Genomic DNA, 22,113 nt, shown 5'->3' with positions numbered 1-22,113 from the left:
CTGCAATACGCCGTGCCCTTGAACAGAGCGACCACTGACTGCTGACTTCTTAACTGAATGACAGTCCCTGTGAAGCAAATGGACTGCCCAAAAGTTTTCAGCACTAGCGCTCAAAGAGCCACAGTGGAACTGAAGGACACCCGTGACCCCCAATGTCCCTTATGGAACCGACACGTGCCGTTAACGCAACTGAAACTTTAGCTGTGAGGATTAAGGGCTGTCCTTGATGGCTGACTGGTGGGGGTTGTTGGATGTGTTTGTAGTAAACTTACGGCTGTTTGTAGTCACTCAACTATTGCAGGGTGGGGGGTTAGCAACGGAGTGGGAGGGAGCTTGCAAAACACTAGGGGGCGTGGGGGCGGGTGGGGGACACATGGAAAATCTCAGAAATGAACATAAGGGCTTGTAATGAATGATTAGGCAACATGGTGGCCAAGAAATACTCTGTGCCCTTGAGCAGACAAAGTGATCTCTTGACTTGTTGTCAGACTGTTAGAAGTAACAGAAAACAGGCTAAAATGACCCTAAATGATGAGATAATCCCACGTTTACCAACAAGGAAAGCCTGGACAAAATTAACCACTATGCAAGCAGCGTCAGTGCACAGTATTTATGTTTTATTGAAAGCCCCACACATACATCAATATAATCTGACTATGACTTGTGGTGTTAGTGGTCTAACATCTCAAACATAGGTGTAGCATATGAAACACTCCTGTGTCCCATGCATGGCGCTGGCTCAGTAGTATGTCTCTAGCTCCACCCAACCTAGAAACCAAAGGAGACGTAATTAGGAACATCGCACATCTCGCCTCACATGCACCAGGGTTGACAAACTGATGCGTTGAAAAAACAAAAGCCATGGTTTCAACAAGCTTGCACTCAATCCTTTAAGTTTGCTGGCAGCAATCAAAAGAAAAGAGACTCGACTTGTGGAAGGGGGGGCGGGGCTTTGAAGATATATGTTGCTGAACTTTGGCCGAATGCCACCATGGCTTTGGTGGCAATGCTATTAGAAGATGTATCCTACGGGCGGGAGAGGCTGTGTCATTTTGGTCTCACAGATGCTGATGAGATGACATCATCAGTGAGGCCATAAATAATCAGCCTGGGATGAAATGACTAAAAGGATCACAAGACACTGAAATGACCCTGTAGCTCAAAAGCTATGAGTGGAGTTTCATGTAAATGTAATTGAGTAAAACTGTCCTAACATGTCTCATGTGTTAGTCTAAAGGTTAACTAGTCGGACATCCTAAAAAAATCCAAGTATTTCTGGTGGAAAGGCCAGCAACATAGTGTATTAGGTGGTGATTGTATGGGATTTGGCATATAGTAAATAATAATAAATTAAAAAGAGTAAATTAAATGAAATAAAAATCTGGAAAATGAAACACACATATTTTAATGCACTGTTGTCCCATTTATCCACCCGTGTGCATTGGGGTGAACGGCCACTTTTAGAAACATCAGCTTCACAGATGTGTGCCTTGCTTAAATATAATGTAACTATTACCTGTTATTAATTCCACCAACTTTGTTCTGGTCAGAGTATCATAATAAAAATCCTTAAAAATCCTTGATGTGGGCAGTTTAATGCAGGAACAATTCCTATCAACTGTATGACTGTGCAGGAGAAAGAGTACATCTACTGATCACGGAGGGGCTTTTAACTGCAGCAACTTGAGAGGACGTAAACATAAATGGTTCCCACCCCCTTCCACCCAACCAACAGCTGAGCTTTAATGCCAGCCAGCTGATGGGCTCCTTTGTTTCAGTGGATGTGGTTCAGTACTATGAAAATAGTTCCCACATGAAACTGCAAAACAAGGTTTGTAGAGTTTTTGAGCAACCAGGCCCTGATTACAGGAAGGATACATCGGTGCCACTGGCACTACAAGGAGAATGTTATTTAGTTTCATGACATTTAAGAGAATGGAGACATTTCCACAGCCTATACTGTATCACCAAATCTGGGCAAGTTAGATTTTGCAGTGAACTATTCCTTTAAGTAGCAGGCTTGTCAAAGCACTTGATCATTTCTCTTCAAATTTGGATGTACAATAGATTTTAACGCAAAACAGCACATTTTGTGCTTCTGATTTCTCATTTGGGTAAAAAGGAGTTGCATGCTACTTCATTCAGATTAAAATGCAGAGACAAAACGGGGGTCCTGGGTGCCTCAAATAGTGAAAAAATGTAACAGAGTTAGTGAAGCTCTTACCTCCTGGGTTTCGTCTGAGGATATATCTTCTGACTTCATCATAAAGGAAGATGACGAGGGAGTAAGGGAAGGCACAGAACCACCACAATGGCCTAAAGGTATGGATGGACAGTCAGGATGAGTTACATGGCAAAAAAAGCAAAACAAAACACAAGCATACTCGTCTTTTTTCTTTCAGGTTCAATAAAGGCACATGAAAAGCTTTTGGAGTGAGCATTAGGCTGCAGAGAACCGGCTATTAGAATGAATTCAGAAGCTGTTAAAGCAAAACGAGGCAGAGAAATCTGAGGACTCTGGGTCGAGGACATATCCTGCTGATGCGTTCATCTCTTTGAGACTGCTCTCTGGCGACTCTAACGAGGTTACTGAAAGACCACTAATGCAAAGCCCTGAAAACCAGCCCACAAAACTCTGGGATCTGTTTGTTATGTTTTTGTGCTTATTTCAGTGTCCTAGATCTAGTGCAGCTGTCTACATCTGAATATATCCACAGGTAAACAAAGAAATTAAAAAAATAAAAGAGCGTAAAATAATCAGAAATAGGGACAACAACACAGAATAAGAAACTGGGATTATTTAAACACCAGAAGACACCCAAAGAAACAGGGGAGTGGGTAAGTTAGGGAAGTAGCATGCGAACTTTTCAGCTAATGAGCCTAAAGTGTCTTCAATGCTTTCTATTGTTCTCTTTTGGGCAAAGAAACTCCTTAGTAATAGCAGCTCTTGTGCTTCGCTCTGCCTCTGAAGAGGAAATTACCAGTGACACTAGATAATAGCCGTCTTATTTTCAACAAGAAGGTAAAGCAAGATGACACCACTGAATTAAACACAACAAGATCAACACTTTACCAGGGGATTGTCTTGCGTTCATGAATGTCATTGCATGAATAAAGGTGACAAAGAAGACGGCCACAAGAATAACATTGGAAGAGCAAAAGTGTGCTTTATGAATAATTATTGAATTCTAAGGGTGTTTTCCTGAATTTGTGGTATTACTAGATGAAAAAGAAGAGCACAAGCTTGTCTGTGTGCTTGACTCACTTCATAGGGTACATTCTTAGGGCAACATCCATGCCCGGGCAGTATGACAGAAAGGCAGCCAGTGCAGTCTCCTCAACGAGCCCAAAGATAAGGATGCGGTTCCTGCAGGGAAAAAAAGTCAGAATCACCAAAACACTGGTGAATATTCTTAGATGTTCTAAAATCAAGCATCACAACATCATTAAACTTTAAAGGTGCTCTTAGTTTTGATGTAAGTCCCGCCCTGAGATCTCTTGTGTCTCCACATATACGTACGTCATTCCTTGCTTCAAAATGGAGTTCCTCCTGGTCTTACAGATGATTAGATCAGCCCACTGGACGATTACAATGCTTGTGAAGAAAGCTGTGTGGCAGGTGAACTCTACAATCTTTCTGCGCTCATATGTCTAGTGCACAAAAAACAAAATGATAAGCTTAGAAAGCCTTTTCAAGCACTGAAACTCAAGTGAACAACACAATAAAGCTGAATAATTCTCCTAGTTCAGAGTACATGTAGTAGAATTACTGTGACTGACCCATTCCTGTCCATAACTGTCTTCCAGGTCATTTAGATATTTGTCATCCCACAGCACTCTCAGTCCTATCAGGTCCATGGGGAGGAAACCGTTTTCAGCCAGGATGACAAAATATGTGAAGAAGCCAGCTGTGGCCTGCATCATACCTAACAGGAGAAAAACAACAGGGAACTTCAGGAAATGCAGATTGTATTGATTTTTCTTTTTACATTCTGTACGGTGCTTGAAAGTCCCCGACTACTTTTGATCACAAGGTGACTGCACAGGTTAGCTGATAGGAGGCAACCTTTCTGAAACCAGTAGTTCAGTCTTACTTGGGCTGACTGATGTCACTCTCAGTGGGATTGCTGAAGGTTTGCAAATAACTGCAGCAAGAGATATGTATTTGTAGTGGGGCGTGGTCTGCAATGCCTCTCCAGGTGAGATGGATGAACCTGCGTGGCAACTGCAATCACGCTTCGCCAGCTTAAAAGTCTGTGACTGTTTAATCTTGTAGTTGTTGTTGTTGTGGATGTGTGTGGTTGACAGCTGCAGAAATGCAGCCCATTGTGAGTGTACAGCAACTGTGTGTGTGAAAAGTGGTTGAATAAAGATGCTGAAAAGTGTAAGAATGTCGTTGGGTCTGCTGTGGTTATTTTACAGTGGTGCCGAAACCAAGGAGTGGAGTGGCATGGCAGACCCAGGACCGGGCCAGCCAGGGAAGGCGCTGGCCGGAATAATGATCAAACTCACAGCCACACAACAAGAGCAGGCGGTGTTGTCATGCTTCTGGCGGGAAGAGCTGCAGGACAAGACTGAGCAGCATGTGGAGGTGATTAAGGCATGGCAGCTCGGATCTGGACCTGGCTGCCACTGCCGCCAGAGTGAAGGAGGTAGGGACTGTTCTGGCGTCCGTGCCGACCCCCAGGGCGTGACCATCTAGGCTGCACCCATCCCCACCCCTAGGGTGGGAGCGTCGATGCCTGGCAGGGGCCTGCAGCCATCAGCCATTCGAGGGGGTGACCGTGGCTCAGGGGGTTGGGAAGTTCATCCGGTTCGATCCCTGGGCTCTCTGTCCTGGTCGTTGTGTCCTTGGGCAAGACACTACCGCCTACTGGTGTTGGCCAGAGGGGCCGATGGCGCGATATGGCAGCCTCGCTTCTGTCAGTCTGCCCCAGGGCAGCTGTGGCTACAACCGTAGCTGCCTTCACCAGTGTGTGAATGTGAGAGTGAATGAATAGTGGCATTGTAAAGCGCTTTGGGTGCCTTGATAAGTGCTATATAAATCCAATCCATTATTATTATTAATTCCCATCTATCAATAGCTCGCCCTTCATAATTGCAGACATTTTAGATAGACCATTCAAATGCAACTGATGTATATAAATAATGCACAACTTGGCAGAAGAGTTAGAATTAACTTTTTGAGGGTTTTTGGAAAATTATATGTCATATTGAAGGTGCAGAATTCTTAAATACTGCCACAAAAATATGGATACAGTATAGTTAAAGCTGAATAAATAAATGATGCCTTACCAATCTGTCCATAGGATATACTGATGAGCCTTTCATTCACTAGCTTGTCTGTTTTGGGGTTTCTGGGCTGTCTCTTCATGATGTCGCTCTCAGCTTTCTCATAAGCCAGGGAGATGGCAGGGACCTGCAAAACCACAAGTGAATAAATATACACATGAACTTTCCACCCATATTTGAGTTCAGTTGAATCTCTCTATAGAACAGGATGAAGAGCCAAACAGCTCACCATGTCAGTTCCCAGATCAATACAGAGGATGGTGACGGTTCCCAGGGGCAGAGGGATGTTGGCGATGATGAAGAGGAGGAAGGGTGAGATCTCGGGGATGTTACTGGTCAGAGTGTAGGCGATGGACTTCTTCAAGTTGTCAAAGATCAGACGGCCTGAACAAAGTAATTTAGTAGATTCAGTGATGTTTTGTATTTTGTATTTCCAGATTTCTGCAGGTGTAGGTCTTGATATAGATCTTACCTTCTTCCACTCCAGTGACAATGGAGGCAAAGTTATCGTCCAGCAGGATCATGTCAGCAGCCTGTTTGGAGACATCAGATCCAGCGATGCCCATGGCAACACCGATGTCAGCTTTCTTCAGAGCTGGAGAGTCGTTCACACCATCACCTGTCACGGCCACAATGGCTCCCTGGACAAGGAAGAACATGTTTTTACAAGTTCCAAACAAAACATTTGTCAAACTGTGTCTGTGAGAATCCCCCCCGATGCTCACCTGTCTCTGGCATCCTTCCACAATGATCAGTTTCTGTTGAGGGGAGGTCCTGGCAAATACAATTTCAGTGTGGTGCTTCAGCAAATCATCAAGGTGTTCTGGGGTCATGTCTTTAAGTTCACCACCATGGACAACACAGGCCTTAGCATCCCTGAAGAAATTACAAACACATTAGTATAACAGTAGGGTATCATCAGGAGATTACATCAGGACATTTCAAAAAGTAAATTATGTGAACTTTGGTACTGTCAGCAAAAAAGTGCTCAATAACACTGTCACCTAATAAAATAATCAATCCTCAGTGCAGACAGTGAATCCCAACCTTTTGTTTTTAGCATTTAGTTAATCCAACAGAATGTTATGTCATATTTTGTAAACAGAGGTTTTATATGAGTTTAAAAGAGCCTAACAATCCTAACCCTGCAAAAGCACTAAGAAGGATAGTAATTTTAGTGTGCTTTAACGTGAACACACAAACACACACACACACACACACACACACACACACACACACACACACACACACACACACACACACACACACACACACACACACACACACACACACACACAATAACTTGTTGATGAATAAAAAGCAAAGCCACCAGCTAAGCATCACACCAAGATTTAATAGATGTAAATTAATGGTAAAAGCCTCTTTGGCTGTGTAGCAGTCAGGACCTCTGAAAGACAGAGTTAATTTAATTTAGCAGTTTTTGCAATTTCAAGCAAACTTTAAAGCTGTATCATTAAAGAGAGAAACATTTTGAACAGTTCTCACTTGTGGTCAAGAAACTGTCAAAGCTACTTCAATAAATCTTTGAAAGAGAACTAACCTAGGGTTGACCTCTGAAACTGGAATATTTAAGCGGGCGGCAATGTCTTCAACAGTCTCATTGCCTTCTGAGATGATACCCACACCTTTAGCAATAGCCTTGGCTGTAATTGGATGGTCACCTGTGACCATGATGACCTGAGGAAGAAGAGAAAAAAATGGAGTACTTTGTGCAAACAAAAAACAAACATCTGGTCATCCAAAAAGTTATCATACCTTGATTCCAGCACTCCTGCATTTACCAACAGCATCAGGCACAGCAGCACGAGGAGGGTCAATCATGGCCATGAGTCCGACGAAGCACAGGTTCTCAGTGGGGAAGTTCACTTCATCAGTATCAAAAGCAAATCCCTCTGGGAACTGGTCATCAGGCAGGTGACAGTGGCAGAAACCTGAATAAGATACAAAGAAAATACTTGAAAGATTCCCCTTTGCTAGCTAAAATTGAAATATACAGATAGCGAAGGAGGCTAGCTGTACCCAGTACTCTCTCTCCAAGACCTCCCAACTCAACATAGGCGTTATTGAAAGAGTCTTTCATCTCATCATCCAGAGCCTGCTCTTTGCCCTGAAGTAAAATGGAGGAACAGCGGTCCAAAATCCTCTCTGGAGCTCCTTTCATCACCAGCAGATGCTTGGTTTCCCCAGGAGTGCTGTTCTTATGGATGGAGAGCTGTGGGACAGCAGAGAGACTGGATTTAAATGCAGGTTTAAGTGATTTACGTGAAGCAAAATTAAAAGAGCTTTACTCTAAACCGTTTGACAAGACTTTTTACTAGATTAATCAAAAACATTTAATAGATTCAGGTAAGGCAAGTTTTATTGATAAAAATGCTGTTGTTAAAATTAGACTGAAATAAAATATATGTAAAATATAGACATGGCTTAGGGCCCTGAAAAGTAAGTTCATGCAATGTACTCTCACCAGCAGGGGCGACTCCCCTGGTTGAAACAAGTAGTATGATTGCAGAAGTGTAAAAGGATATTACAGTCATTTTGTTCTGATTTATAACTTCAGTAAATACTAGGGCTGTCAGCATTAATCGCTTTGCAATGACGTTAACGGCAAAACTGCATTAACGTGGCGCTAACACGTTAATCGAGCTACCCACACTAACGCGTTGACGCCGTCCAGCCCCACACAAAAGGTGATCCACATTAACCCGTTAACGGAGATAAGCCGCGTTAATGTGGTTTTGGCATTAACGTCATTTTAATGCGATTAACACTGACAGCCCTAGCCCGAGTAAATACTCAATAGTTTATCATCCAAATCTCTAGTTTAAGTGTTATTTAATTCAATGTGATATTTCTTTTGTAAATCAAGCCCTCATTTATAGTGAAATAGATAATAAAGTGCAAAGGGTAACTAGCCTGAGACTGACAGCTTAGCACTATATTAGTGTGCAGCATCCCCCCAGATCAAATCAAGTTTAAGGAAATCAAGATTGGGATTGCCTTAATTCTAAAGTTAAGACTTTGAAACAAGGCTTTCTGCAACTTTATAGTATGTGTTTTGTCTATAGATGTGCTTTTTTTGATCTAAACATTTAAGGGCTTTATCACACTGTGTGGATGGTATACCTGGTATTTGTTTGTGGAATTGAAGGGAATCTCAGCAATTTTGGAGTATTTTTCTCTCATTTCGTTAACAGATCCACAGCACAGCTCAATACACTTTAGCAAGGCAGCTTCTGAGGCATCACCAGCCACATGTCTCTGTGGATTTAAGCAAAAAACAGGGTTAGTAAAATAGGTTTATCATCACATTCCATGCCTTCTTTATAACAACATTTTGTAAATGAGAATTGATGTGTACACAACTGTATTTAGGTAATCTGTTGCTGAATTACATCAAAAATATGGCAATCACATGGTTGTGGATGTAATTTACTAAATTGGATAGATGATTATGGAGACCATGACTTAGACGAAGACTATTATACATCTGTATATTTAAAACAGACTTTAATTATCTTGAGTGGTTTCATAAAGATTTGTAGTGCTTTTTGGCTGCATTTGTATCTGGTTGAATCCCAAAAGTTCCAAGCCAGGACTTCCCACATAGTCACTGATTCCCAGTATTCATTGGGTATACTATCAAACTCAGGAAAGAGGGGTAATAAGCATTGTCTTTGTGTACAACCAAGGGTATGAGAACTTGTTACATGGAAAACAAATGTTTCTGATTTGTTCCTTCAGATGGATTATTTGGATGGGAAATTATTTGGAGTCTTTGTTGATGTTCACGATGGATGAACTAGAGCAGTTTTACAGATGAAAATTTCTCACCTTCAGAATGGGAACGTTGCTCTGGTCAGCCAGGAAAACGGCACGGTTGCAGAGTCCAGCGATTCTGGACAGATTAGCCCAGGTGGCAGAGCTCCTGTCAAAAGAGGTACCACTCTGGTTCTCAGTGGTGTCAGCCTCATGGATCTGGTTGTCAAACCACATGTGGGCCACAGTCATTCTGTTCTGGGTCAGGGTGCCGGTCTTGTCAGAACAGATGGTGGAGGTGGACCCCAGAGTCTCGACAGCTTCCAAGTTCTTCACCAGGCAGTTCTTCTTGGCCATACGCTTAGCAGTCAGAGTCAGACACACCTACAGACAATTTAGGTTTTAAGAACCACAGTCTTTTTGTATCAATAAATATAAGGTATTTAAAAGGAATGCCATTAGACACCAAAACTCACAGTGACAGTAGCCAAAAGACCTTCTGGCACGTTGGCGACGATGATACCAATAAGGAAGATGACAGCCTCCAGCCAGTTATATCCAAGGATGAGAGAAAGGATGAAGAAAGTTACTCCCAGGAAAACGGCCACTCCAGTGATGATGTGGATGAAATGCTCGATCTCAATGGCAATGGGAGTTTTTCCGCCCTCTAGACTGGAAGCCAGGGTGGCGATGCGGCCCATGACGGTATTATCACCAGTGTTGATGACGATTCCTCTGGCTGTGCCTGAAAAGAGAAGACAGACTGATTCCACTGACTTTTCATTTGGCTTTTGTTAGGTTTTGTATTGTTGATTGTCATTTATGCTTAGAAATATTTAACCATATATGCTTAGAGGTGTATAATCAATTGTGTAGTGATAGGATGTGTGATCTTTAACAGGCTGCAAAGGCTTGGTGTGTATTCCACACTGGAATGCACACCTACATCCTGGGAGCATGAGAAGAGGTCGTACCTTGTTTTATTGTTTTATGGTAGGATAAACGTGGCTGTATCTGTTTTAGGCTAAGTGCCTTTTGTTTAGATGAACTGTTGGACTTCCAGACCAGCAGGTTTAGGGAAGTCATTTATGGGGTCACACTCTGACCCCCCCCCCCCCCCCCCCACACACACACACACACACAGAGTATTCTTTGTTCACATGTATACCTATGTAAGATGTTATATGTTAATGACCCTATGCATAGTCATGTAACCACAATAAAAGGAGTGCTGTGGGGAACCTGGCTGAGAGTCTGATGGAGGTCAAGTGGTGGGACGACACTTGGCTCCAGGCAGGTCTCCCTCATGCATGAGTAACAAGAAGAACTTTGCCTACTTCGTGTCTTGCTTGCTGTGTAATTATATTGTCTTCAACGTTCCAGCGAATAGGTTCAAGCTACAAACCTATCAGCTTTTACTTGAGATCATTAAGCTTATGTTTTCTCTAATTAGACAGTAAATCAATTTTTGTGTCTGTACCTTCAACACAGTTGGTGGAGAAGAAAGTAATGTTCCTGGTTTCCAGTGGGTTTTCATGGGAGAATTCTGGAGATCGAGTCTGAGGCTCTGATTCACCAGTCAGGGAGGAGTTGTCCACCTGAGGAATGAAAAAAAAGAAACAAACATGTTAACAGGGTCAGCAATAAGCTGTGATCGCTGACCAGTGGTGATGATCAGGTGATGCACAAGGGTGGAGGACTGAGGTTGATTTTGCCACTTCAAGAATGAAAAATTACTCAAAAACTATAACACATAAAATAAGATTTATATAAATAAAACCATAGCTGTCAAACCCCCACTCTAGAAAAATGTATGGTGTAATTAACACAAGTATTTGAGTTAAAGAACCTTGCAGCCGTGAGCAGAGACAACTCTGAGATCAGCAGGAATTCGATCTCCTCCTTTCACCTCCACTAAATCTCCGAGCACTACATCCTCAGCATTGATGCTCTTCTTCTCGCCATCACGGATAACCAGGGCTTGCTATAAAAATCAAAGATATTTTAGGAATTTTTAGGGAACACATCAAGCATACCTAGATATGTCAAAAGACACATGAATATGTATTTTCTTTCTTTTCCCATCAACAAAAAGTCAGATGAGTGATGGTAAAAATGCATCATCATTGTTGTAATACTGATGAAGAAACGCTACTCCTTAGAGTTGTGCAACTAGTACTGTTGGGTGTTACCGCCGGGAGGCTACCAAGCAAAATGATACAAAAACAGTGTGTATAAATGAACTGTTACATTAGCTTTTCTTTTTGTGTCTCACCTGTGGGACCAAGTTCTTGAAGGACTCCATGATCTTGGAGCTCTTGGCCTCTTGGTAGTAGGAGAAGCAACCGGTGATGATGACGACAGCAGAAAGCACAATACCTAGGTACAACTACATTAACAGAGAAGGCGCAGTTAGGTCATCTTTTGTGTTATACATTATTTATTTAACATCAGAGTTGGGGAGTAACGGAATACATGAACCGGCGTTACGTATTTACAATACAAAATATGAGTAACTGTATTCCGTTATAGTTACAGTTAAAAAAAGTGGTATTCAGAATACAGTTACTTTGTTAACATAAATGGATTACACGGTGGTCTTTTTCTGTTTCATATGCTAGTCTATGCCCTCTTTATTTTTGGTAATTCCACGCCGGTGGAAACCCAAACAAAACATGCATTAAGAGGCTCTAATGCCTGTGTCTCAATCTTGCAGCCCATGTCACCCCTACTTGCGGCCCGCATAATAGCATAAAGAAATATTTTTTAAATTATTTAAAAAATTATTTAATATGAAGGCAACAGGCAGAGTGTTACAGACATAGCTCTAAAGAATGTAGCCTCATGGGCAGTGTAGTCTGTGCTGCAGGGAGAATGGACTGCCATACCTGTTATGTGTCTGTGAGCGCGAGGAGGGAGAAAAAGAAGAGTGGAAAAGTACGAGTTGTCACCGACCAGAAACGGGAGTTGGAAGCATGTAACTATAATAATAACCACTGCAGCAAAAAAAGAGTACCTGACTAGCCCAGTTGTAAATTTTCTATTAAGACTCGACTGTACACCGTGTTCGTGTTTTCCTCCAAAACAATAAGTTCCGTTGGAGCAGCCTTTCAACGCCTCTCTCTGTCTCTCGCTAGCAAAGCTGACCGGAACAACAAAGTAAAGCTAATTTTTGGCTATGAGCCAGTCACAGAGCCCAATGTATTAGCCAGAGGTCCCTTTACTACGATTTGGAGCCGCGGACCTGTTTTATATAAGCACGGAATAGTTTTCAATACGAGACCGCTGCAAAAAGTGAAGCCTTACATAATGTCCACCCTACTGTTACTCATTTTATGTTAAGATTCAAAAATCTAGTTGATATTGGTATTGGTATGGCGGGTAACCAAGTAATAGTCATAAATCACAGAGCAATACTACATTCATGTAGTTGTAAAAAGCATGATAATATATTAAGTAATCCAAAGTATTCAGAATACGTTATTCTCACTGAGTAACGTAACAGAATATGTTACAAAATACATTTTGGGGCATGTATTCTGTAATCTGTAGTGGAATACATTTTTAAAAGTGACCTTATCAACACTGTTTAACATACAACAATCTAGTTGAAGATGTTATTTTTACGTTATCATTTGCAGGTTCATCTTCTGAGGCAGCCTGGATACCATAAGCCAAGAAGCAGAGGATGGCACCAATCCACAGCAGCATGGAGAAACCACCAAACAGCTGGAAACAAGAGGAAATAACAATCAGGCTTTGCTGGTTGTACTGGTTTACAGTGACACAGACTTAATTTGCATTTCTACTATTTGGATATTCCACCACAGGTCCGGTTTGCAAGGGGAGGATGTTTGACTCTTACCTGTTTGCAGAACTTGACCCATTCAGGTGTTGTAGGAGGAGGTGTGAGGGCGTTGGGGCCATCTCGGGCCAGGATCTCTTTTGCTCTGGAGGAGGAGAGACCCTAAAAAGAACGATAAAGGTAAGAGGAAAGGTTAAGCTGTGTAAGATAAGATAAGATAAGATAGAACTTTATTAATCCCTCGGGTGGGTTCCTCTGGGAAATTCGACTTCCAAAAAAAGCACAGCAACGACCGAAGTTACAGTTACAGAATTGTTATATATATATATATATATACACACACACACACACACACACACACACACACACACACACACACACACACACACACACACATATATAAATACAGAGGCAAATATAAATAAAATATACGAAGGGGATAAATAGAATAAATAGGAATAAAAAATAAAAATACAAGTGAATTGCACATTTCAAGTATTGAGTCTATTGCACTGTTGACTATTTACAAAAAGTATTGCACAAGGTATTGTACAGTGAGGTGAAGAGGCACTACAGCTTAGTTGTTCCCCCCTCCTTTGTCCTCCTGTTTCCCCTCCCTCTCCCCTCCAGAGAGGAGTTAAACAGTTTGATGGCGTGTGGGACAAAGGAGTTTTTAAGTCTGTTAGTTCTTGTCTTGGGGAGAAGCAACCTGTCACTGAACAGACTCTTCTGATTGTTTATGGCCGTGTGCAGAGGATGCCCAGCATTGTTCATAATGTCCAGCAGTTTCTTTAATGTCCTTTTCTCTGCCACTGTCACCAGAGTGTCCAGCTTCATGCCGACCACAGAGCTAGCCCTCCTGATCAGTTTCTCCAGCCTGGATGAGTGTAAAACCTGATATGAAAATGTGTGATTCCAGTTTTTCCCTTGTTCCTAAAAAGTTTTTAATCTTTGCTGACTTAAGGACAAACATAATGAAGAAGAAGAACATTTCAGTTTAATACGTACAGCATTTAAATCCAAAGAAATGGTGAATTAAGGCCTAATGGAAAACCAAGAAGAAAAAACAACCACAAGCCGAAATACCTCAGTAATCTTAAAATTACAGCTTCTTCTCCTTAAGAACAGACAACAAGAGAAATCCATGTTTATGGGAAATCAAGTCTTGTAATTAACAGTGGGCGCGAAGACTACCAAGTGATCAGGTTGTGTCTGTTTCTATGAAATCCTCTGAAGAAATACGGGGAATTTTTTTTTACTACTATTTTCTTTGTTGGCAGAGTCAATAAAGCCCGTTTCCCTATATGAGTGAAACTGTTCAGACAGGTCAGATTCCAGGAGATAATCAGCCTCAAGCAATCATTAGGTGGGTCCGTATTGGTGTGTGACAGTGCATTCTGTGTGTTTATCTGTAGCTTGATGAAGATCACATGGAGCTACTATTGAATAGTATCCAAGTCTGCCTTTTGTAGTGTGGTATGTATTGATACTTTAAAGGTCCAGTTCACCATCTGTCTAACCTGTTAATGTAACTGCCTGTAAGTTCACTTGAGTTGTTTAAAAAAAAAACTTCTTCATTTCCACAAGTAATCTGGGACTATAAAGACAATGTATTTTATTTGTGCCACATGTGGCATTAAAAAGAGTCAAGAAGCAAAGCCTGGGATAGGCTCCAGTCTCCTGACGACTGGTTAAACAGAAAAGAATGGATGGATGTTACTTTACAGAGACAATATTCCTCTACCAGCTTTTATTGGAATGAATGAAGGCAGGAAGCTAATTACAAGTAGGCTAAAGAAACAAATAGCTAAGTGCCACATAGCCCATGACTCAATCTCGGGCTCCTTCTGTCCATGTGTCAAAGCGTCGTTGGGCAAGTTACAGAATCCCAAGTTTACCCCCGATGTACCTATCAGAGTGCGAACATGTTGACATGTTAGATAAAAGTGCTTAGTAAAGATAGAAGCACTGTATTAATATGTGTGTGACTGGGTGAAAGCAGTTTGAATGCCCATATTAAGTAGAAAGGTGCTCGATAACAGTGTTTCCCAACCAATGATCAGGTGTGTCGTGGAATATTACCTGGTTCCACCTGATTAGTACTCTAAGCGTCCGGCGTGAGTAATGGGCAGAACAATTACATTCTCTTCCACTAGAGGGCAGTACAACTACCTGCTCTAATTGAATGGGTTGCCAACTGCCAGTAAAACAGAAGAAGAAGAAGAAGAAATTACATAATAGTCATGCTCTGAGTGAAAGAATGCAATGCGTAATAGCAACAGAAAAGTACTCAATCTGACCTGGGTCTTGGAGAAAATTCCAACCCAGACGACGCCCCTAGCATGAGTAGTGGTTAGAAGAAAGCAAACTATACTGGGGACAAACTGAGCCAATTCCGCTATACCTGGTGTGCGGGGAAAAATGATCAATATGCTTTTTGTGACATTTTTGCTTGGTGGTGTGCTGTGTGATTTTTCTAATGTGATATATGTGCCGTGGCTCCAGAAGGTTGGGAAACACTGCTATATAAGTACCAGTCCATTTGACAAAGTAAACTAAACTGTTGACTGTCCTGAGTCATGTGCTTATAACTAGGGAAGGATTGATCCGATATACAGTATCTGTATCAGTCTGATCCTGATCTAAATTACTGGATATCGGGGAGAAAAAAAAAAGTAATCCGATCCATTAAATATCACAAAAACATCTCACAAAACTTGCAACATGGCGTAACCCACGTAATGAAATAGCACGTCGGAGCAGCATGCGTCACATGATAGAGTGACTGTTGTGTGCGAGACCTGTCGGCGGTCTGGAGTTCACACTAAAAGCATTTGGAGCCTCGCTATGTGCTGCCAAACCAGGTGTACCAAGGTAGGTATCCCTGACAAAATTCGTACCTCTTGCGTTGCGAGCATTCGCTGGGCACGGAGTGCAGATCCAGTTTTTTCTGCCTCCATTACAGACAATTAGACGTGGAAGTAGTGATGTTTTAGTTTTGTGAAAAAGTGAAAAATGAGTGTCGTAACAGTACCATTCAGTTTGAGGGTTACAACAGAAACTTACATATTTATTGTTCTCATGTGGTATCGGATGGGATTATTTTAACAAATAAAGGACATTTTATCTGATAAATAGATGTAACTTTACTGTATAAAGAGCTAAAACCTTCAAAGTTTTAGGACTAGTTAGTCATTATAAGCGTTTGTGAACTAAAAATGAAGAATGTGGGATACTCTTTGTCCATGATTTAGGCAGGGGGGGAACATATTGTGGCAGGATCAGCCTGATATTATTTGTATCCCACTATAACTTCACTGTATAAGGAGCTAACATCTCCAAAATTTCAGTATTTAGTCGTTATTAGAAGTGTTTGTGAGCTTCAAATCCAGAATGTGGGATAGTGTTTGCCCGTGATTTGGAGAGCCCTGCGTGTGCTCCTGATGCAGGGGAAACAAATTTTGTCAGGGATATCAACTTTGGCACGACACATGGTTAAACAGTTTCGTGGTTCGAAAACAAAATATGAAAAACACTTTTTTCATACTCATGTTTTGTATGGAAATTACACAAAATTCATTAGCTTACACTGACATCCATCTTGATAAAAGATGAGTGTTGTGAGAAGCCGTGTTTGCATTCATTTGCACTGCTTTCCACTCTGGATGTCTATTTATGTTAAGCTTTAAGAATAAAAGGGTCCATTCTTTTTTTCAGAACCAAAGAATTTTTGAAATCTGCATAAAATTGCATTTTAAATTAATTTTTGAATATTACTTTAAATACTTCGATTTAAAGTTCTGCTAAAAGTTTAAATAAAAAGATTAGTATTGCTGAACTGCAAAATATTTTGGGTGTAATAGAATAGCTTTAGTGTTTTGTTTTTTACAGTTTTTAAAGTTAGCATGAACTTAAAAAAACAGTTTTATTGATTATAAAATAGACTGTATAGGATTCATATCGGTTTCTGCAGATATCCAAATTTATGATATTGGTATTGGTATCAGACATTAAAAAGTGGTTTTGTGTCACCTCTACTTATAACCTCATGTTGGACTATGAAATCCTCCTTGACCTGTGGGATTATCTTCTAAAAAAACACACTTCTAAAAAACTAGACACCCACAAGCCCGTCTGAAGTGCTCACCCTGGTTAGGTCAGTTCCATATTTCCTGATAAGTTCTTCCAAGGTTAACCTGTGATCATCCTATTGAGAGTAGGAGAGGAAAAACAAAGAGATTGAGAAACATTGAGTAAAACAAGCCAAAATCCCACAGGCAGGCATGCATTTTATTACATGTGTTTTATTATGTGAATGTAGCAGCAGAAAATTGCTGTTTGCGCATGAAGGATGAGTTGATGTGATCTAAGGAACCACACAATACAACAACAACAGAGCCTCTCACTCACTCAGCATTAAAAACCAATCTAGATAAACATGACTTAGAAGGTAATTATAGCTGACAGCATCTTAATAACATGGGAGTGTACATCCAGCAATGTAAGCAGCAATCTTCATGAAATATGGCTCAGACACCTACATCTCATGAGGCCAGCAATGAGGCCAAAGCAGAGGTTTGCCTCAGCCGTGACTGCATCATTGCTGTGGCCACTGGCAGCAATCGAGTGACTGTCATTAAAGTTCACGAACGTTTATTCAATGCCTTTTTCTTTCTGTGACACAGTCAAACTATTTATCAGTAGTTTTGTATGCTTAAAATTCTCACTTTTCTTACATGACATCAAGGCAGTCAAGTTACAGATGATCACAGAGCAGCTGCACGTGAGCTGAGTACTCACCAGGTCCACTTCTTTCTTCAGCTCATCCATGTCCTTCTTCTTTCTAGCCTTCTTGCTTTTCTGTCCTCCATTTTCTGACGTTGCTGCCAGCTTGTAGTTATCCTTTCCTTTCTGGAGAGAAGAAAGTGGCACAAAATGTGGCATTAATAAAACTGAACATATGTGGGGGAAATTGCCCTGAAGCTTCCTCTTCTGTTGTGCAAAAATAAGAGCAGAAAGTCAGGTCAGCCGTCCTGTTCAAACATGCTCTGACACCGGTGTTAATAACTGTTAGAAGAGCGAAATTCTTTAATCTTGATCCAGATAATCTTGGGTTTATAATGCTGCCAAAGCTGTAAAAATAAATTTAAGTTAGAAAAAAGAGAACTGACATTAACACGAAACGATAAATTGAGCCCTGTGAGATCTAGGTTATCTCTGATGGTGACTCCAAACCTAGCCCCAAGAATAACCTCATGATTTGGAAAAGACAAGAAGTATTTTTGTTTTATCTCAAAAGAAATTCTATTTCTTTATCAAAATAACCAAAATTTAGACTGAGCTCAAACCTGAAAAGAAATGCAGAACCTAATCTTAAGGTAAGTTTAAAGGCCAAAATCTGTGATAAAATTTCAGTACTTACTCCAAATCCCATGATTGTATTTCAAGTCTAACAGCAGTCAATCTTCCTGCCTTACAAGTCAAACTTGCCTCCTCCACTTCTCTCTCTCACACCTGCACTGTCTCTTTCACTCCCTTGTCTTCCACCCTCTCCAGAGCAGGGACGATGGGTGGCATCAGTTTGGCACACCTTTATACCTGACCTGGTGGAGCCGTGGCTGGGCAGGGCAGGACCATGTGGGGGCTAAAGATCACTCAAACCCTATGTGTTGCACAAACTGCCTCCTGTCTTCCACTTGACTTTCACCCCTCATTCTGCCATTATGAAAACAATTTACATTTTCTTGCTCATTAATTTTACCTGAAGCGTTTATGTGTTTATGATGTCTCCACCCGCTTGAGGTTGAGAAACACTGGAGTGAATCCAGCTATGAAGGTGACTTATTTCCTCAAATCTTCATTAACAATGGCTGAAAGTAGGGACTTGATGCTTAAAATGGACTTTTATCTTGTGAGGGTGCAGGTGAAAGGAGAAGTAAACTGGTGCACATAGCACAGATACAATTTGGATTGCAATGGAAGTAATCCAGTGAGCCTGAAGCTTTCTGAACTTCCCTTATGAAAAAAAAAAAGATCGTCCAATGCATTTCAAGGTTGCATTACTTTAAGAAAGGGCTGCTCTACAATGCCTTTTACTATGCTAAACCACCGTGTTTAACATAAAATGCTGAATGCCTTGGTTTGCTGCCTGCTACTCCCTTACATTAACTAAAGCCAAAAACCATTTGAGACTTTTTCTGCTTTCACACACTGTTGCATATCAACTCATAATAGCTGTAGCTCACCGCAGTACAGTCAAACCCAGGATAGGATATTGGTTTGTGGTGTAGTGATCTGAAAGTCATCGGGATGCTAATGAACAAAATGTGCCCGTCATGTCAACACCCAGAGATAACTTTGTCTTAACGACATATGATCACACCTTCTATCCAAAAACACGAGCACACACATTGGAAATTAGTGTTTAGACTTTCATTTGCAGAGTTTGTACATGTGGATGCTTGAGTCTTTGGGATGTTCACCCCCCACACGGAAATTATGCAATTCTTGCATCAATAAAACCAAAACAGTGAACCATGATTGAGCCTAAGTGGCTCCCTCAGAGATTTTATGGAGATAATGTAGGTTTTAGCTCTGCAATTAAGGCATTATAGGCTCTTGTATAACCCTAAACAATCCTCTGTCATACACAAACAACGTGGGAGCTGAAAATGTAAAACATGGCCTTTAGAACGTTACTGTACTACCAACTACATGAGAGTTAACATGAATATTATTAGGGGAAACACCAGCAGCAGAGGCACGGGGTCCAAGCAATTTAAAAGACACTGAAGTGCTAGATTTAAAAAAAAGCAGCAATGTGAACAGCTGTACTTACGCTTAAGAAAAGTGATTATAACGGAAGCCAACTTTGCAAAATATACAGTACAATGGGTATAAAGCATTCATGATGAAGATTCACATAACTGTAAAGACACATGTCCAGAAATTTAAAAAAGTGTGTGCAAAAATGTACATGCAAATGCATAAATATAACCTCTTAAAGTGTTGTAGAGAAACAGGTCAACGTACAGAACTGTGTAAACGTCTTGAGCCACCATTCATTTCTTTATATTTTACTTCCAAGCAGCCAGGCTTGCTTGCTGGAGGTCTTTCAAAATTTGTCTTTGGAGAGTTTTTCCCTCATTTTGAAACCAGTGAGAAAAGGCCTAAGTATGCCACATTCCACAAGAACTGGAAAATCAGTGGGAATATGTCTGATGGAGTGATGAATCCAAATTTCACATTTTTAGTTCAGACTGGAGACAGGTTCAACAGTGAGTGTCTACAGTCTATGAACAATGGTGGAGGCTCTGTCATGGTTTGGGCTGTATTTCAGTCAGTGATGTTGGAGATCTTGATAAAGCTAATGAATTATGAACACAGAAAAGTACCATCAGGCTTTCATTCGCCATGCAATACCACCATCTGGAAAGGATTTGATTGGCAATGGCATAATTTTTCAGAATGACAATGGCCTCTGGAATACTTCCCTAGATTTTTATGTAATGTAACATTTCAATGTAACGATTAATGTAACTATTCAGGATTTGTGAATAGGAGAGCCAAGAATTTAGACTGGCCATTCCAGATTCCTACCATCACCTGGGTGTATTGGCTTAAAGCATCACAATCAGCAGAAATGAGCTTCCTCCAAAGGGTGACTGGGCTTAGGCTAGTGTGAGGAGGTAATCCAGGAGGGGTTCAGAGCAGAGCTGCTGTTTCCCCACATTCGAAAGAGCCAACTGAGGTGGTTTGGTGATCTGACTGCAATCCATCCTGAACTTCTCCTAGTGAGGTGTGAAGCGTCTACCCAGGAGAGCACCAGGGAAGACCCAGGACTTACTGGAGAGATTATATCTCTCAAATGGCGTTGGAATACTTCCTTCAAAAGATGCTTGCCATCAAGCAAGCATTCAGGACTGTGCATTTAAAGAATTTCTTATGTCAGAGGGATTCAACACTGGGCTTGAATACACACTAAAATCTACCCTTGAAAATATAGCAAAAGGGTCTCAAAGTTCCCTAAACTGAGACTTAACCTGGATATGCAACATGTAAGTGAGTGCGCTATAAAGTCCTGACTGGGGCAAGAAAGCTAACATTAAGCCGTCTATAGTAGTGCCAACATACTGACTGCCTACATGGACTATCCATCCATTCGCTTCCGCTTATCCTTTTCAGGGTCGCGGGGGGTGCTGGAGCCTATCCCAGCTGTCATGGGGCGAGAGGTGGGGTACACCCTGCGGCCAGTCTGTCGCAGGGCCAGACAACCATTCACACTCACATTCATTCACACCTAGTGACAATTTGGATTATCCAATTAACCTATCCCCACAAGCTGCATGTCTTTGGACGGTGGGAGGAAGCCGGAGTAACCGGAGGGAACCCACGCAAACACGGGGAGAACATGCAAACTCCACACAGAAAGACCCCGGCCTGATGTTGGAATTGAACTCAGGACCTTCTTGCTGTGCAGCAACAGTGCTAACCACCGTGCCACCGTGCTGCCACCTGCAAGGACTATAAAACGTAATTTCAGAATAACTTATCATGGCAAAAGGACACTCAAGTGCAGTACACGTACAGACCAGTGATTCTTAAGATTTAGATTTTAGTGCTTTGTCCTCCTCATAGCCACTCCTGCAGCGAGGGTGACAGTCAAACAGTCAAACCCATGTTGACATGTGAGAACATTTGCCTTGCTGTCATTTCTACTCCTCCAGAGATGCCTGACAAATATACATACATCTGTTCTTTACTTGAGAAGCTATCATATGATTACAGCCAAAATGTGTGACTTGTTTGCTACATCTTATTCCTATTGTAGGCTTCTTCAAGATTTCTTCAGGACCCCTTCCCCCGCCCAAGGTCTTGTACAAGACAGCACAAAGCCTACAGATACTTGGAATCAAAAATATCCATTAAATAAATGTGACTTTGTGCAGTTTATTTTTAATTTGATATAAAACATTCACTTGAGGAGTGATGAGAAAAAAGGCACAGACATGTAAAATGCAACCACAGTTGAACCAAATTACAGCCACGGGATAAGAACAGCATGTTTCCCACCCCACTGAGACAGTAAATCCTCGTGCTGTAACAGCACATATCATCATGTATATTTGTTCATCTACAACATGCTCGCAGTCAAATTAACTCTCTATGCATCAAAGGTTAAGGCCTTAAACCTAGCAAAGCCATAGCAAAATTCATGAGATACTTAAACTCTGTGGGAA

At 41.3% G+C, this 22,113-nt stretch overlaps 1 protein-coding gene across 1 annotated transcript; it reads right to left on the bottom strand.

Moving 5' to 3' along the window:
- Positions 1-613: 613 nt before the first annotated feature.
- LOC146547426 (sodium/potassium-transporting ATPase subunit alpha-1-like) lies at positions 614-18,429 on the bottom strand. Its single transcript, XM_085263692.1, has 23 exons — positions 18,297-18,429; positions 17,675-17,785; positions 17,022-17,081; positions 12,935-13,036; positions 12,697-12,798; positions 11,345-11,458; positions 10,919-11,053; positions 10,550-10,667; positions 9,546-9,814; positions 9,145-9,453; positions 8,437-8,571; positions 7,333-7,525; positions 7,069-7,244; positions 6,854-6,990; positions 6,018-6,168; positions 5,765-5,933; positions 5,522-5,676; positions 5,296-5,419; positions 3,781-3,926; positions 3,521-3,651; positions 3,266-3,367; positions 2,225-2,316; positions 614-768 (listed from the first exon to the last, which is right to left on the bottom strand). The coding sequence occupies exons 1-23, from the start codon at positions 18,306-18,308 to the stop codon at positions 740-742; spliced, it is 3,072 nt and encodes a 1,023-aa protein (XP_085119818.1). The 5' UTR covers positions 18,309-18,429; the 3' UTR covers positions 614-739.
- Between the last annotated feature and the right edge of the window lie 3,684 nt (positions 18,430-22,113).

The sequence above is a fragment of the Mchenga conophoros genome, linkage group LG23, assembly GCF_057382185.1.
Source record: "Mchenga conophoros isolate Kocher_MC1m ecotype Shallow Benthic linkage group LG23, M_conophoros_male_GT1.1, whole genome shotgun sequence".
In the NCBI taxonomy this organism is placed as follows: Eukaryota; Metazoa; Chordata; class Actinopteri; order Cichliformes; family Cichlidae; genus Mchenga; species Mchenga conophoros.
This window is presented reverse-complemented; position numbering and strand designations above follow the sequence as displayed.